The sequence below is a fragment of the Monodelphis domestica genome, chromosome 3 (assembly GCF_027887165.1).
Source record: "Monodelphis domestica isolate mMonDom1 chromosome 3, mMonDom1.pri, whole genome shotgun sequence".
NCBI lineage: Eukaryota > Metazoa > Chordata > Mammalia > Didelphimorphia > Didelphidae > Monodelphis > Monodelphis domestica.
In genome coordinates, this window is record NC_077229.1 from 82,508,959 (window position 1) to 82,522,427 (window position 13,469).

The following is a 13,469-nucleotide window of genomic DNA, read 5'->3' on the forward strand; positions in this document are numbered from 1 at the left end:
GCTCAATGGATTAAGAGCCAGGCCTAGAGGTGGGAAATCTTGGGTTCAAATCTGGCCTCATATACTTCCTAGCTGTGTGACTCTGGGCAAGTCATCTAACCTTCACTGCCTAGCCCTCACTGCTCTTGTGCCTTAGAATAAATACATAGTTATGATTCTTAGATAGAAGGTAAAAGTTTAAAAAAAATAAGAGGAATAATTTATAATGATAAGTTGTTATAAAGAGTTTTATGATTATAACGCATTTAGATATATTATTTGATTTTCACACCAATCTTGTAAAATATTAAATTTATCCTCATTTTATAGATGAGGAAAACTAAAGCCTAGAAAATTTAAATGACTTGCCCACAGTGACAGTTAATTAGTGGCAGAGATGGGTTTCTAACTTAACTCCAGTTTCCTACCTCAAAGTCCTATGTTCTTTCTATTCTTCAGCCTGCTTTTCTTAAAAAAACAAAAAAACCCCCAAAATATTGCAGAAGCCTAACTGAAGAACTACTGGAAGTTGTGAATAAAAGGCAGCAGCAAGGTTAGACATTTTGGGCTAGGAAGTCTTTGCATGTGGGGCTGATGAACTGTCTGTTCTAGCTCTATCTGGTGGAGAGGTTCATGACTAGAAGGCCAGCTGAGGAACTTCTGTTGGCTCACAATGCATGAAGTTGTGGCCTAAGGTATGAAAGAGCTGTCCTTGGCCTGAAGGCGGTACCAACATTAGGTTGTGGTTAAATATTAAAGTATGAATAAAAGCAACAATAGTAATCAGAATAGCCCATTCCTAGGAAAACAACCTTTGCTGCAAATGCTAGGCTAAGTTGTGTTTTAAATCAGGAAAGACAGTTCTTCTAATCATCTTCTCACAGACATGCATGCAAACCTGCTTCCTGTAGCTGCACTCATACACCTGTCTGTGTATGGTCTGACTGGGGCAGACATAGTGTCACGGCTCATCTACCTTGAATGAATAGACTCTTGAAATTCAACTAAGTTAGCAGACATACTATACCCTGTCTAGCTGCAATACATTTCAACAAACTATATCCCATGAGTTTGAAGGAACGAGAGTATGGTAGAAAAAAGCTGTAAAAATGTTCAGTTTTAAGGTTCCTATCAACAAAGATATGACAATACTTTGTGGGTTTATGACTGACTGAAGTCCTCTTTCTGAACTTCAGGCCTGAAACACCTCCCAGTTAGTCATCAATGCTTGGTGATATACTGTTCCAAGGTCATTTTTGTCTAAGGAGTTTAGTGTTCTGGGAAATCAAGAGAAAATTCCCAAATTATAGCTCAAAAATTTCAGATTATTAAAGCTTTATTGGGAAAGGGAAAAAAAAAAAGGGTATTCTGTGGCTTTGCACTCCCCAGAACCATTTAAATCAGGTTAGAACCACAGTTCATATGTATATAATTCTTTACAATTTCAAAAGTACGAATATTAGCCTCATTTTGTGAATAAGAAGACTGAGAGGTATGGTGATTTGCTAATCTCGATAATTTTATTTTAAGTCCCGTGCGCTTTCCACTATTTGGCATAGTTTATTTCCTGATGATTGCCAAATAAAAATACTAAGGCTAGGATCTTAGCTTATGTAAAATTAAATAAAACTGAATCATTAATTGACTCATGAACATTTAAAAATCCTCAATAATTTAAATGTACCAGTTAACTAACTACCTCTTCGATGTTTCGAATCCAGTTCCGGATATTATCAAAAGATTTCTCGTTGGTGATGTCATAGACCAGCATGATGCCCTATAAAAAGATAAATTAACAAATGCCTCTGTTAAAAACACTAAGAAATTTTAAAAGCCGTACCCACATCCCATTGGAATTCTATGACTTCAACCTAGTATTTACAGCCTTTGCAGCCCTACTGTAGGTGGAGATGGGAATCAGTGAGAAAAGAATGGTTTATGTGAGAGATTTGTACATTACACTCAGCTCAAGCTAAAGCAGAAAAGACCAGAAAAACTGGCTGTAATGAAGCAACAGGGGCTTGACAACAAGCCAAACGGCTGGAATAAATAGGATATGAGTGAGTCCAGCTTGGATTATCTGACACTGTACTTTTACTAAAGAACAAAAGGGTATCTCATCAGCTGGGGGAAAAAAATCACTGTTTTGAATTGTTTTATTATGAACAAATCAATAATAGATAGGAACAGTAGAGTGTAGTGAAGAGAACAATGGAGTCAGGAGCACAAGGTTCTGATCCCTGGTGTCATTTGTTAACCATATAATCACAGGCGAACCAGGACTAGAAGAGCTCTAAGCTCTCCCCAACTCTAAAGCTAGGAGCCTATGATTTCAACTGAGATGAGGTTTAAGGTTAAGGTTTAAGATGAGGTTCCTTCACTTATAAAAACATTAATGGACTAAAATTAGTGAAATTATTGTGAATAATAATAATACTGAGTCTACACTAATTCTGCCTAACTTACTAATGGCTTGAATTTTCAATAACTGCTTTAGTTTACAAAGTACTTTCGTTCTAACACAAAGTAGATTGCATAAATATCATCACCCTCATTTTATAGATGATGAAACAGGTTCAGAGATAGGAACTTGCCCATGGTCACACAAAGTCAGAGGCAGGAAAAAAGATAAGAGGTTTAGAGCTGGAAGAGACCTTAGTGGTCATCTAGTCAATCCTTTTTATTTTATAGATGAAGAAACTGAGGTCCATCGAGGCTGAATGGCTTGCCTGTAGAAAGTGGCTGAGCTGGTACCTGAACCAAGGTCCTTTTGACTCCAAATCTAGCCCTTTTTGCCTGGTACCACTCTGGCCGTCTGACTGAGCCCAGAGTTCTTTTCTAATCCTTCTAAAAATTTCTTTATAAATTTAAAATAACTACATCTCATTTCACATCTCATTTCTTTGTCAAATCATAAGAGGAAATCATCACCATAGCCTTTCGTTCACATATCCTTTATAGCTACATTATTCAAAACCAAAGTTATTGGGGCAGCTGGATGGCTCAGTGGATTGAGAGCCAGGCCTAGAGACAGGGGGTCCTAGGTTCAAACTTGGGCTCAGACACTTCCTAGCTGTGTGATCCTGGGCTAGTCACTTAACTCCCATTGTCCTTACCGCTTTTCTGCCTTGGAACCAGTACATGGTATTGATTTTAAGATGGAAGGTAAGGGTTTAAAAACAACAACAACAACAACAACAAAAACCCAAAGGTACATGCAGGTTGCCTTATCCAAAGGTCTCTATAGCCAGTTCCTTAGAAAGAGATAATTATGATTTAAAAAAAATCAAACAAAACCCATACCATAGCACCTCTGTAGTATGCAGTTGTAATTGTTCGAAACCGTTCCTGACCAGCTGTGTCCCTAAAACAAAAAGATTTGTGGTTTTAGAAATGTATAATTATATTCACTTACCTCCATGAGGAAGGATTCAACAAACATTTATTAAGTATCTATTAAATACAGAGAACTATGTTAGCACTGGGAGCAAAAGAAATTTTAGCTTAACAGCCCTTTCCTTCTGACAGAGGAAATCTGACACACAGCTAACTATAATATAAAATAGTACAAAAGAGACTGCTAATAGGGCTATATGAGGTCCAAGGGGAAAGTAAAAATGATTTTGGGAAGTCTAGACAATATCTTCATGGAGAATACATTTGGGTTGAACCTTAAAGGCCAGGTTGGATTTCAACAGGAAGGGTAGGAGGATGGTATGTTTAAAATGCATCAAACTATGTACAGAAAGGCATAAAGTAGGTAAGTGAGGGGGTGTGTAAAGGGAAGACAAACTGTCTAGTTTGGCTATGGTACAAAGTCTTATAAAAGGGAATTCTTTGTTCTCTTTGAGTCTACACTTGTGAAAGGGAATCCTTTATTCCCTTTGTCTATTTTGAGTTAACACTTTGGTTAACAATAACTTAAGTACCCCTACCTAGTACCTCACCAGACTGTGAAGACAGGATTAACTCTCCTTTGTCTACTTTTGAATTGAATCAACAAAAGCTTGACCATCCTACTTAGCATTAGGTGGAGGAGCTCTCCACCTTCTCAACTCAATCAGCCAGGAAATGAGAATTCACACCTCTCCAGAAGGTGAGAAGTGGTTCCCACAAACACTTCCCCTGAGCAGTGCTAGGCAATTTGGAAGCTGTGATTGGCCCTTGTGAAAAGGACAAGAAGTCACTATCAAAAGGCCCTGAATTTCTGGGAGGAGGGAAGTCGAGTTCAAGAAAGAAGTTAGTTTCAAGAAGAAGGTCTCCTGAAGGAAGAAAGTTGGTCTCAGGGATCACTCAGCTCAAGTCATTGTCCTGACTTGCCTCTTGGAGGGAACTTGGGTGAGTGGATAGCTGGCTTTCCCTTCTTGTCTTCCGGAGAGAGTTTAATTCCAGTTGAAAGTCAAATCCTGGCTGAGTCCAGCACTAGCGCATATTTAGTTAGATAGGCTAATGTCTTCTCTACCCTTTTGTATTTCTCTACTTTCACACTTTCTACCTCTCTTATAAATAAAAACTATTAAAGGTCATTTCAACTTTGGGCAATAATACTTCGAATTTGCAACCACAATTATTATTTCTAATTTTCATATATTTAGCCTAGCCATTAATTTTAATTCCTATAGTTTATTGAGAGAAACAGTAGGAGATAATGCTGGAAAAGGTTAAGACCTCGAATTTCAGGATGAGGAATTTGATTTTTATTTGGCAAAAGAGGGAACAACCAAAGGATTCCTGGTAAAGTAATGACATGGCTGGGTCTATGTATAAGAAAGATTAATCAGGCAAAAGTATGAAGAACACTTTAAAGGAAAGAGAGAAAGATTGGTGAAGGGACTGAGCTTGGGGAGATGAGAACTCTGTCATCTCATAAGAACAATATATGAATATTGCTGAGTAATGCAAACCAGGGATCATCTATGTTAAAACTCAACAATGGGGGCAGCTGGGTGGCTCAGTGGATTGAGAACCAGGCCTAGAGACAGGAGGTCCTAGGTTCAAATCTGGCCTCAGCCACTTCCTAGCTGTGTGACCCTGGGCAAGTCACTTAACCCCCCATTGCCTAGTCCTTAGTGATTCTAAGACAGAAGGTAAGGGTTTAAAAAAACAAAAACAAAATCTCAACCATGCATATCTAAAACAATGCAAGTATTTAAAAAATTATTAAGTCAAGCCAACATGAGAATTCTAAAACCAAACTTATCTGTTTACAGTATCTATTCATATATTAAAATCTGAGTGTTATCCCATCATAAATGTCCATTTTTGGCAGTAAAACAATATATAAATCATTGGTATACCTAAGCATGCCAAGAATTCATCTACAATATTCTTGAGCCCAAGGTTTAGAGTCCTTGCCAATTTGGCACATATATTACATCATGGGAATTCACTCTCAAGGCCTTGAAAATAAAAACACATATTCTAAGCAAGACATGCCTTAGTTTGAACTTTGTTTTGGGATTTCAGGAAAATGTGCGAAGTAATGTTTTCATTAGTTATATTCCTCTCCTAGGATCTTCACCAAGAAAATAAAGGAGAATATGAAAAAGCTAGCCTGTCACACACTGATATGATCCAAACACAATTTGACAGATACAGACTTTCCCTCAAATTAAATGCAAGTAGACAGGAATGATTGAACAAACCCATGTGGAAGGAAAGGTATATTTGGCCAGCTTCTGACAATCTTGAATGTTATATGATTGAAAAAATTCAGCTTTAAGGAAACCCAAATGGAGTGCTCAGAAAGTCCCAATGACACAAAGATTATGCCCAAGAACCAAAAGGAAAATAGTTCCTTTGAGCTGGGTGTGAAATACAAAACTCTTTTAAAGAAAACCTGTTTGTTTAAGTGACTAGTCAGAGTTGTGTAAACAATTAGACATGGTCAAGATATTTAAGAGGAAGTGGGGGAAGAGGAGAAGCTACATAAGGGGTGCTGCTATGTTTCACAGACAATGAACACTTTTAACTAATGCACTATAGAAATTAAAGGTACTAGCAAATGTAGCAATAAATACAAGAGAAAAATTTAAAACTTAAAAGGGACTCTTACCATATCTGCAGTTTAATTCTTTTGCCATCTAGTTCTATAGTTCTAATTTTGAAGTCAATGCCTAAAAGAAAAAAGTGACATTACTAGTACATTTCAAAAGTTCACTATTGCTTTTGTAAGGTGTTGTCATTACTGCCTCCAACCCCACTTTTCACCTCACTGAAATCAATTGCACAGCTCTAACTCAGCTATCCAAACTGTACATTCATACAAAGTCCCTGTGGAGCTATCTGAATTGGGAACAGAATGGTGAGGATTGAGTTCCAGAAGACAAAGAACCAGGCTTAAATGAAAAGGGTAACCAGAAGAAAGCACATATGGTAAATCAATAGCAAAAATCACAGCAGACAATTAGTACAAAGCAACAGAAAAACCATTACTGCCCTTATACACCTTGACTTCCCCTATATTCTAGAGTTTGAATGCTAGATGCTAATTCTAATTAAAACTCTTTTTTACTTTTTGGGACAAGAATTTAAAGGGACATGTGATCAGAGCTGATGCATTTGTACTGCCCTTCAGGCAACACTTTGTTTCATACCTTTCTTTGGTTTTGTTAATACCATAAGCTTAATTAAGAAGTGTAATTTATAAGACTTAAGAACCATGAAGCCTAATTATAAGGTAAAAAGACAAGATGGTATAATGGATAGAAATGATCTTGGAGTCAATAAGAGTTGCGTTTGAATTCTACCTCTGCCCCATCCCCAAGGAGCTATGTGTTACTGGTCAAGCCATTTAACTTCTCAGTGGCTCTAGCAACTCTCAAAGAATATAAAATGCAGGGTGTCAATCTGCATTGGTACAAGGAGTTTTCCTCTTAGGGAGTTTCCCAAAATGAAAGAAATCACAGGTTCACTTTCCACTTTCCCCTAAGTTAAAAAGTAATAACCTTCTTGCCTATAGGGAGATAAAATACAACAGAGAGTCTAAACTTCACTGAGGTGGGAGCCCCAGTATGTGGGGCCTTAGCTGGGCTTTGTCACTACTCTCTGGGTGACTTGGGCCAAAAGTCATTCTCTCATTCTCTGGGCAGTTTCTCCATCATTTCACATGAAGGCCTGGAATGAAATGATCTCAAGGCCCACTGCTGCTTGAAAAGACTAGGATTCCTATATGAATACCCCAACGTGGATCTCAGTAGTGCTGGTAAAGACCTGGAAAATTCTAAGCTGGAATCTTCAACGAGTAAGTAAAACTGAGGTCTAGGTTAAGCATTAGCTATATCGCTTTCTGATTTGCAGGGAAGTGACAAAGCTTTAACTTCCACTTCTCAAAGGTCTTTAAAGAAACCAGAATGAATTAGTAAGAAAGAAACCTATTTTCAGACTGAGACAAAGTCACTAAACTAGCTATTTTGATTCCCTTCTATAAGGCCTCAGGCCTCTTCAGATTGGGAAGTTTCAGAACCTCCAAGGGGAGGGCAGGGACCATTCTGTCACGTAATCAATGATTTGGAGCTGGAAAGGACCTCGAAGGTCTTTTAATTCAACTCCTTCGTCTCTTTTTATATCCCTTTCCTTTAGCACAGTGCCCAGAACTTAGTAGATATTTAACATTGAATGAATTGAGTTGAAAACAGACAAGAAAACACAAAGAATTAAAATGAAGACCCTAAGATCATACAGGTAGCTAAATGGTAGAACTAACCAAGCCTGTCATAAAGTCCATGTAACCTGATTTAAAAAGTCAATCTTTCCAGTGCACTACTCTGCCTCTCCATTCAGCAAATTTCTGAATGGAGCTAGCTCTGCCCAAGTTACACGAAAGGCTAGCAGAGAGAACTGCCAACAGCTCAATAAGAATCCATTATTCAGTACCTTTCATATTCACAACTTTATTCAACAAGACTCATTTAATTTTAATGCATGAGTTTTCTAAACTGAAGGTCCCTCTATGGGGTAATAGTTGTGCTTTCTGAGCAGGAAGATAGGGAAGTCTGGCTGAAGCTGATTAAGGTGCAGAGCTGATATTCATCTACTTTTGATGACACAAGGTACTATCACTTCATCTTAGCTTTGGGACTACTTTAACCTTACTTTAATGAGAGGGCTGGAAACAGGAACTAAGGTTACTAATTCTCAACAGAATGTCATAAACCATAAAGGACTATACAAATGTGAGCTATTATTAGAGACCTCAGAGAACATCTAGTCCAATCCTCTCATTTTACAGATGGGAAAACTGAGGTCTGTGGAGGGGAAGAAACTTGGTCAAGGGTATGGAATTAGTTGTAGAGCCAATATTAGAACTCAGGTCTTCTAGCATTCTTTCCATTATACTACTGTTACTTCTAGTGATCTCTCTTTGGAAATGGGGAAGTCTGAAAGGAAAAGTTGGGAAGTGAAAGGGAAAAGACATTACAATGGTATTTGGTGACCATCTTCTGGGCTTCCAGACACTACTTCCAATTCTATGGCTGAAACACTTAATGGAGACAGAACTTGATAGGTCCTAAGTACTCAGATTTGGAGTTTAGAGACTAAGCTACTAGCAGAATAGCTCTAGACTGAGAATTTGTGCCTTGTAGGTGCTTAAAAAACCTTTGGTGATAAGCCTTATGACTCTAGTCTCAGCTCTCTGACTACCTATCTGTGTGACCTTGGGTAAATTCTTCTTCTTCTCTGGGCCTCTACTCCCTAACCCCAAAATTAAGGGGGGTGGTACAGAGCCGGACTAAAGGATCTCAGAGGTCCCCTTTAACACTGTGTCAGAGTCCAGGCACCTACGGAAACAGCCCTGGGGGTAATGGGAATGCTAAAGGGTAACCCTGGCATGGAAAACAACATAATACTCTTAGCAAAACCCCTCCTGTCCCCTCTGGCTGACTGACCTCACTGTCAGTCTTTGAACCTGGGGGTAAAGGGCAAACTGATACCCAATAGTCCAGTTCCCCACAGACACTTGGCCCCCATGATCCTGCCCCAACCATCCCAGGTCCTACCTTCCCCCCAACCAGGATCTCCCCAACCATGGAGAATGGGTAGGGGACTGTTCCTCCATCGTCATCCTGATTCTCTTGTACTCCCTATTCCCTGCCAATCCCTTCTGGGGTTTCTTCTCAGTTCCCCTCGAGGTTCCCTCTCGGACACCCCCATCCCGCTATGATTTCCTTCATAGTTCGCCCCCCACCCCAGCCCTGGGCCCTTCTCCGTCACCCCGGACACCTTGTTACCCTGGGTTCCCTCCCGGCCACCCCTGTAGACTCTCTGTTCCCTCCAGTCCCGGTTGCCCCGTTCCCTCTCAATCCCCTAGGGCCCCGCCGGCCGTCCCCGGCCCCATTCCCTCCCAGCTACTCGGGGCTCCGCCTCTCTGTCCCTTGTCCCAGCCCCGCTACCTATGGTGGAAATGAAGGTGGAGTTGAAGGCGTCCTCGGAGAATCGGAACAGGACACAGGTCTTCCCCACCCCCGAGTCCCCGATCAGCAGTAGCTTGAACAGGTAATCGTAGGTCTTCGCCATATTACACACTATACCTCCTCGACGGGAAGTGCCGGCGGCGCCCCAACACTGGACGCCGCCCTTGTCAATCTGCGGCGCGCCCGCCCACGATTGGCCGAGGTCCCACTGCGCGTCACGGTAGCCTCCGCCCACCCCTCGCCGGCCCCCCAGATCCTTCGGCGGGCTCCGGGAAGGAGATGGGGAGACGAAGCAGGAAGCAACCCCGAGCGTGCCTCCCATTGGCTGGGGTCGTGTTCACTTCGACAGGACGGCCTCAGGATTGGTCAGAGATAGAAACTCACGGTTCAAATGGGAACTGGAGTGAGATGAGGAGGAGGCGGGGACAGAGGAGGGAGGGTGCCGCTAATTCCCCGAGTTGAGCCTAGAGACCCCGCCCTTGCCCTTAGCTGGGCGGGGGGAGACCCTGCCCGGCTCCCGCGCCCCGCGGCAAGGCTCCGCCCCTTCCATGGGGCGCGGGAGGCGAGTCACATGGGAGGAAAGGGCGGGCCCCGGTAAGGGGCGGGGTGCGGAGGGAGCTCCGAGAGGCCCAGGGCAGCCGTTAATCGCTCTCAGCGGCCGTTAACTGAAGCCGCCGGCAGGAGGCGACCAGCTTCACCTTGGACTCCACCGGACCTGGAAGAGGGAGCAATCGAGGCCTGACTAGCTTGAGGCAGTCGGCTGTAGCCCGAACCTGAAGTCTCCAAGACGACTGCCGGGACCCAGGAGACCTGGGCTCCTCCAAGTGGGCGCCCCCCCACCCCACCTACCTCCGAGGGCGTCATTCATTTGTCGGTTCATTCATTCATTCGTTCATTCATCCATCCATCCATTCATTCATCCATTCTGTTTTGTTTTTTTTCTCCCTGAACCCGTGTTTACCTCGAATTCCTTACATGGCACAGGAGCGGCTCCTCTAATTTATTTTCATAAAAAGCTTTCTGGGGTACTGAGAAGTCTGTGATCTGCTCAGGGTCACAGAGCAAATATATAGTATGTCTGGGGCAGAACTTGAATTCAGGTCTTCAACTCAACTTTGATCATTAGTGTAAGGCCAGACTGCATCTGTTGGTACTTATGTTAATTCCAGTGGAATTGAAGTAAGGTCCTTTTCCCCATTTGTGAGAATTTATTTTTCATCTACTATATTAGGGAAAATTACTGAATGCCAGTGTCTCTGGGTTCTGGGTTAGAGATACCATCCAGTCTGCTACTTTTTTCATTTTCTTAGGCTTTGGGCATCCCAAGAATGTCTTCCTTTTAAAACAGAATTTGGTTAATAAATGGAGACAAAAGTTCTTTTCCTGGGTATGTGACTTGATCATCTGTGGGGTTGGGGAGGAGTGGATTGGTTGATACTAATTAGCTATCACCAATTAAAGATGTGTAGGATGATCAAGGGAGGGGCTGAATAATGAGCTTCTAAAAAATCTATTAGACCACCTGACAGTGCAGCTCATCCCCATAGGGAGATAGCTGTGGAAATCTATATCACTGTATTGGTTATGATGTTCATCTAACCAATAAGTCATATAATCAATAAACTTATATTCTTACCCCAAAATTAGTCTCTCAGGATAATTATAACACTTCCTCATTTCCTTCCTTCCTTCCTTCCTTCCTTCCTTCCTTCCTTCCTTCCTTCCTTCCTTCCTTCCTTCCTTCCTTCCTTCCTTCCTTCCTTCCTTCCTTCCTTCCTTCCTTCCTTCCTTCCTTCCTTCCTTCCTTCCTTCCTTCCTTCCTTCCTTCCTTCCTTCCTTCCTCCTTCCCAGTCTTACACTGAATTTTTTCTGACCCACTGGATAATGATTACATCTCCATCTTCAGGTAGTCAACAGGGTAGATGAAAAAAAAAAGAATCACTCTTTAAATAACTGAAGTGGGTGTCCCTTGCCTACAGGGTGACATGAGTACAAGTTGGCCTTGCAGGCCCTCTGCAATGATTCCTTTCCAACTGGTTGCTATAAAAGGAGTTTTAAACATAAACATATACTTGAAATATGAATAGCACCCCCATGATAAATACATTTTAGCAGCATGAAGCAAATTACTGAGTGAGAGAGATTATTGCCTGCCCCCTTCCTCCCACTTAAGGAAAGTGAATAAAAGTGGAATTTGGCTTCAAGGTGAAAGGATGAATTGCATCCCTGTTTCCTTCCCAATTTATTTTTAATGGGACCTGTGATTTCACTGGTATTGTGAACTTCGAGAGAGGGAAACTAATATAGAGAGGTACCTGTTCTGCCCTTAAATCTTGGAGGGGGTGGGCACAGAGGTTATGTGACTGATGAAGCGGCCACTTTGAAATAGTGGGTGCAATTGAACAAAGGTCCTCTTGACTCAGACTAGCCCTATTCCTTCCTTTGCTTCTCCCACAATTAATTACCCTGTTTTCCTTTTATATTAGATTATTATAATAGATGGTTTCACTGATATAAGGAACTTCCAAATGAGGGAACAACCTCTACCAAGCATGTTGGCTCCTCCTCTGTAACTCAAAGTCTTAAGAGAGACTAAAGTGTTGAGAAATTGAATGATTTGTCCAGATCACACTCTCAGTATGTGTCAGAGGCTCAAAGGCCAGCACTAGCCCATGCCACCCCACCTTGCCTATTATTTTTTAATATTTTGTAAAGTCAACAAACATTTGCTAAGTGCCTTCTTAGTGCTAGGTACTGTGATAAATGCTGAGAATGCCAAGAAAAGCCAAAATAGTCTCTGTTCTCAAGCAGGTTAGGGGAGACAATATGCACATAACTATGTATAAATAATATTTTTGTTGTTCAGTTGTGGCAAAGATGCTGAAGTGGTTTGCCTTTTCTTTCTCTGGCTTATTTTACAAATGAGAGAAACTGACAAACAAGATTAAGTGATTTACCCAGGGTCACACAACTTCAGGCCTGGTGCTCTATTCTCTGAGTCACCTGGCTGCCCCATAAATAAAATGTATACAGGATAAATTGGAGATAATTTCAGAAGGAAAGCATTTAACAGGGGACCAGAAAAGGCTTCCCCCCTTTTTTACTTAGAATATTTTCCCACGATTACTCGATTCATGATTCTCCCCCCCACCCCCCTTTTTGTTCTTCCCTATCGAAGATGACAAGCAGTTCCACTGGGTTATACATGTATCATTGTTCAAAACCTATTTCCATGTTATTCATATTTGTAGTAGAGTCATCTTTTAACATCAAAACCCTAATCATATCCCCATCGAACCATATGATTGATTATGTTTTTCTTCTGCATTTCTGTTTCCACAGTTCTTTCTTGGATATGGATAGTGCTCTTTCTCATAAATTCCTCTGGATTGTCCTGGGTCATTGCATTGCTGCTAGTAGAAAAGTCTGTTACATTCGATTGTACCACAGTGTATCAGTCTCTGTGTACAATGTTTTCCTAGTTCTTTTCTTTTTACTCTGCATCAATCAGGAAAGACTTTTTGAAGAAGGTAGTATTTAATTTTTTTAATTATCATTTCATTTAATTCAAAGTTCACAAATCGCATATTAAAAATTGAAAGGAACTGTAGGAATAAGAAAAATTTAAAAGGCAAGATTTTGAAATGCAAAAAAATAATATGCTTAAAAATTCACTTACACAACCAAAACCATTCTTCTCGATTAGGTTAGGCCCAAATTCTTGCTTCAAGTTTCATTCCAAAGAATATTTTATTTAAATATGTATGTGGTATGTAAATTAACGTGTTAATGTTTGAAAATTGGTAATATGACTGGCATAGACCAAATGATGCTGATAATATAGTTGACTGCTGAGGATGTTTAGAGTACTGAGATAGTTCAACCTAAGGCACACTTTTGAGGAGGAAAAAGATACCTGAGGCTTTTCTTTGTACCAATGAAGTTAAGATTTCTTAAGTATAAGTCATGAGGAAGCACTTATTAAATGCAACCTGAAACAACAAATGGTGAGAGGGCCTGAGTTATTAAGACAATGGTTTACATCCCACTTTTAACATACTGGTATGGACCCCATTC

At 40.9% G+C, this 13,469-nt stretch overlaps 1 protein-coding gene across 2 annotated transcripts in view; it reads right to left on the reverse strand.

Annotated features, from left to right (window-relative positions):
• RAB8A (RAB8A, member RAS oncogene family) overlaps nt 1-9,960 on the reverse strand; it is a 32,426-nt gene extending 22,466 nt beyond the window's left edge. Inside the window, exons 1-4 of one of the 2 annotated variants that reach the window (XM_016432353.2) lie at nt 9,510-9,960; nt 6,035-6,095; nt 3,283-3,343; nt 1,679-1,756 (exon numbers count right to left, since the gene is read on the reverse strand). In XM_016432353.2, coding sequence (XP_016287839.1) covers nt 1,679-1,756; nt 3,283-3,343; nt 6,035-6,095; nt 9,510-9,714 — 405 coding nt within the window. In that variant the 5' untranslated portion in view covers nt 9,715-9,960. Of the gene's footprint in view, nt 1-1,678; nt 1,757-3,282; nt 3,344-6,034; nt 6,096-9,371 lie in introns of both variants that reach the window. The other variant, XM_001368601.5, reaches the window with a different exon arrangement.
• Nucleotides 9,961-13,469: the final 3,509 nt, after the last annotated feature.